We start from the raw sequence: 4,743 nt of genomic DNA on the forward strand, positions 1-4,743 counted from the left end.
AATTTTTTGGAGAAAGAAGTAAACAAACTTTTAATATTCTGAAAACTTAAATCGAACTAATGAAACTATAAACCTACGAAATAAGAAAATTTTAAAAAAGTAAATAAAATTGTATATTTTTATTTTATGTTGTAGTCTATATATTTATATATTTGTTCATATAAAATTATATATAAAATAAATTAAAAATATTCGAGCCGAACCGAACTGAGCAGATGTTTGCTCGTTGCTTAGCTCGTTTACAAACCGAACTAAGCAGAGCGGCTCGTTTACAATTGAGCAAAAAACAAGCGAGTATTTTCCGAACAATTTACAAACAAGCGACGAGCAAGTTCAAATGACTAGCCGCTGGTTCCAAAGACTATTAAAAAAAGTACAAGTAGAACTAGAAATGACAATAATAATGACAATAAAGTTCATGAGTTGTTGACATCCTACAACACTTCGAACCTCCACCATCCCCTCTGTCTCTCTGACTCTGTTATTAATGGACTCATCGTGTCAGTTCTCCGGCACCGGCAATCTTTTCTGACTACTTTATTATCATTATTATTATTATTATTATTATTATTATTATTATTATTATTGTCCTCTTGTCTCCCCTTAACGACAAACCAATACATACTACTTTCTTCATCATCACCTCTTGTCAATTCACACATACACCATCAGGTGAGCAAGCAAGTGATTGTTTGTTTATTCGTCTAATCGTTTATTTATATTTATATTTACTTCACTGAATTGAAGATCGTTTCATTAATAAATACAGTTACTGGTTAGTCCCTCTGTTTCTTTCTAACTTTATTATTTTCTTTAATTACTCTTTTTCTCGCTTTTTTATTTTAATTTTACTCCGTTTCGCTCCGGAGAGGTTATCGGTATGATCGGTTTGCTGGCGTAACTTGTTGCCTGCTTACCTGCCTCTTTACTTAAGTCGGATTCATTTTAACTTTTAATGAAAAGTGTAAAGTATCGGTACTGGTACATGTATCTATACCGCTGGTTTAGGTAGGATCGGTTTTTTCATTCAAAAGTTGTTATGAAGCAAACTGTTGCCTGATTATTGTAATTGGATCCTTTTAAACTTTTAATTAATGCGTGTTTGAAAGTGATTATACCTGTAAACAAACACCTGTGTGTGTATTAAATGTGTACATAAAATTAGGTAAACTTAGATTGATTGATTACTTATTATTAGGTTTTATTGAGTTGACTATTATATGATATATGCAAATATCTGCCTTTGATTGTTCATATTTTCTGCAAAATTTGGATTTGTGTTTGAATAATCACTTGGTTTCTTATTACGTCGTTGTATTGAAGAACATTCGAGTTTGATTTTGTGGTCACCGATCAACAACAACCGTACCTAGTAAATCCTGTAAATAGCAAAGCTATTATGTGGCCACCGATCACCAGGTGTGTATTTGTTGGGATATGATTCCAATTTTTTAATCGTCTGTCTGTAGGATTGGTAATCTAATCAGATTCTAAAGTGGACTTCCGTTTCATAGCAAACCCTAGGTTTTTTTTTAGCGGCGTTGGAACCACACCTGATATCAATCTGGGTGAGTTTTCTTGAGACGGGATGTCAACCGTTTATACTTATTTAGACGTTTCATGTCGGGCTCACCTAAGAATACGATCAAAGAAGAAACCCACTACTACAGAAAAACCCTCTTAAGTCAGGTTTTGAATTAAAACTTAACTACTTTTTTACTTTTAAGATTCATAGAAAAACATAAAAATTCTAGTGGGCCAAATATTCTACTTTTCAAGTGAATCTGTCTAGTGTAATAGTTGCAAATTCTATTGCGAATTTGAGATCCAAGCAGTTCGGTTTGTCGTTTGCCGGTTTAACAGTTTAGTTTGGTTTGGAACTTGGAACCCAATGAGTAAATCGAACCGACAGTATAACTTTTAATATTTATATATATATTTTAGATTTTCAAATATTTAGGTATGCATATGCTTTATAATCAGACTGATAATTCTGAAAGAAAAAATAAATAAAAGGGTTCAATTGTATTATTTATTTGTTATTATTTCCATTTGGCTTCTTGGAAAATCTAAGAATATCATATTTAGTGACTAAATCTTTGTTATTATAATAATTGTTTGGAAAGAGAATAAGGAGGCTTTTTGTCTCTTTGTAATTTGTTTTTGAGCTATTAGATTTGGTCTGCATCTTTTTCAAATTTGAAAATCATTACTGGTGCCATTTCTTTTTTCAAATTTTATTATTTTTCAAATTATGAAGCTTTTAGTCACAAGCATAGAATATATCTTTTGTACACTTGAATTAAAGAATCTTTATAATCATTTAAACAACAAAGGTGCTATTGTCACAGAACAGCTGAAGATAAACCATGAAAGAGAGTCCTGAAAGATACACGAATCTGAAAAACGGAAAGTTCGAGAAGTCTCTAGAACCTTCTGATGTTTGTGCAGAATCCATAGAGAAGGCTAAAGAAGTATACATTGATAAAAATGTAACATGTTATGAAGATAATAATGTTGTTAAGGATATATGTGTGGATGAGGGTCTGTCTCATGGGAAAATTATTAATGGAGATAAACATGATGGCATGATTAAAGAAGATGTTGAAGATTATTGCAAGAACCAGTGTTTATTTGATTTCGGGCCTGACAACCCGATACAGAATGATGAAGAAAAATCAGATTCGAGCGCTGATTCGCTGAATAATTCAGTGAGAGATCTTGAGCCTGGCGACAACGGAATCGATGGTGTTGGTCAACAGCTTTCTGAGGTATGTATTTGTTAATAGTTGTATGATTCGGCGAGTTTTGACCCGTTAATAGTTGGATAACGGCCTAATGGGTCAGATTAGTATGGGTGACAACGGGTTAACATGGATTGGGTTGACCCATTAATAGTTTGGTAACGGGTCAGATTAGTATGGGTCACAACGGGCCAACATGGATTGGGTTGACCCGTTAATAGTTTGGTAACGGGTCATTTTAGTATGGGTTGCAACGGGTTGGCTGGCATTGATTGGGTTGACCCGTTAATAGTCGGTTAACGGGTCATTTTAGTATGAGTCGCAATGAGCTGGGATTGATTTGGTTGACCCGTTAGCGCTTTTTCGTCCCTTTCAAAATAGATATTTTAAATTTTTTTTATAAATAATTAATTTGTTAATTATAATTTAAAAGAAGTATTGCAACTTAAATGGACCCATTGATCAATAATGCGGTAGCGGGTCATTTTTTCTTATGACATTTTTTCCTATGACCCGCTTATATAAATCACAACCCAAATCGACCCATTGATAAATAAATAATTAAAACTGTTTATGGCACAGAATGCGGGATCTGAAGCGAATGACCCGAAACAAAACGACACCACCATTGATATTCCAAACGAAATCAAGACGGAGAAAAACACCCCTTTGAATCCCGACACTATGAAACCAACAATCGCTAGCGGCCCTGAGCTTCCACTAAACACTGAAAGTGCACTCAACCACCATGACTCGGCTTCAAATAACCTTGCAGCAGTGGCCCGTGGTGGCAGTGACTCGAGTTTCTCCATGGCGGGTCCTGTTTCCGGGCTTGTTACATACTCGGGACCTATAACAGCATATGGCAACATATCTCACCGGTCAGATGAAAGTAATGCCAGTGTCAGATCCTTTGCATTTCCCATGTAAACATTCTTCCTTCTTTTCCTTCAAAAGTGACGGGTTGCTTATTTAACCCGTTTAATAAATGGGTCGTGTTTAGGTTGACTGGAGTAACCTGTTATAAACAGGTCAACTCATCAACCCAATTAATTAAACCAGTTGACCCGACAACCCGTTTAAACCACTTTTATTCATAGAAAGTGTTCGTATATGCTTATTCAAACGTGCAATAAGCGGCTTGTGTTCGAGTTGGCCTTTTTAATTAAGCGGGTGATGTTCAGGTTGACCAGTTCAACCTATTTAAATGGGTTGACCGGTCAACCCATTTAAACTAGTTGACCAATCAACCCGACCCATTTAGCATGTTTGCATCCCCCAACACGACAACCTGTTTTGGTCAACCCATTTAAACTAGTTGACCAATCAACCCGACCCATTTAGCATGTTTGCATCCCCCAACACGACAACCTGTTTTGACTCGTTTAGATGGACGGGTTATTCAGGTCATGTCAGGTTAAATGATTCAACCTGCCAACCCGCACAACCTGACATGACTGACACTGTAATTGTTATAGTGTATAGACACTTTTAAAGCAAACGGCTATAAACGTTTAACATTGTTACTTTGTGTTTGTAGATTGCCAAACGAGTGGAACAGCAGTCCGATAAGAATGGCAAAAGCGGACCCGAAACAGTCACGAAAGCATCGCGGATGGAGGCAAGCCTTTATATGCTGTGGATTTTAAGTTATGTATACACTATCCAAAATTTTATAGTATTATGAGTAAATATATACACGACACGAGCAATATCGATCTGTGTAGGTTTTAGGCGTCTTCTGTTGTAGGAAGTGGGACCGAGGTGTACTGTTTTCGGTTTCAGATTATCTACATGTGTGCGGTTTTTAAAGATGTCATTTAATTTATATGTAATATAACTTTCGTGTATCATTTAATTAGGCGGTTCGCTATGGGCGTTCAGAGAGAGGGGGTTTGTATAGGGGCACTATTGTATGGGCGCTCGGGGGGGGGGGGGGGGGGGTCACGAAGACCGGCGCTCAAGGGGGGCGGCCTCACTTTCTCATACGCACATACAT

The 4,743-nt window shown here is 36.3% G+C and overlaps 1 protein-coding gene across 1 annotated transcript; it reads left to right on the plus strand.

Moving 5' to 3' along the window:
* Window positions 1-2,369: 2,369 nt before the first annotated feature.
* On the plus strand, window positions 2,370-4,453 carry LOC143627724 (uncharacterized). Its single transcript, XM_077097486.1, has 3 exons — window positions 2,370-2,771; window positions 3,327-3,670; window positions 4,285-4,453. The coding sequence occupies exons 1-3, from the start codon at window positions 2,370-2,372 to the stop codon at window positions 4,391-4,393; spliced, it is 855 nt and encodes a 284-aa protein (XP_076953601.1). The 3' UTR covers window positions 4,394-4,453.
* The last annotated feature ends 290 nt before the right edge of the window (window positions 4,454-4,743 follow it).

The sequence above is a fragment of the Bidens hawaiensis genome, unplaced genomic scaffold (genome assembly GCF_021521415.1).
Source record: "Bidens hawaiensis isolate Kalapana, Puna unplaced genomic scaffold, B.hawaiensis_p1.1 tig00004733_1, whole genome shotgun sequence".
In the NCBI taxonomy this organism is placed as follows: Eukaryota; Viridiplantae; Streptophyta; class Magnoliopsida; order Asterales; family Asteraceae; genus Bidens; species Bidens hawaiensis.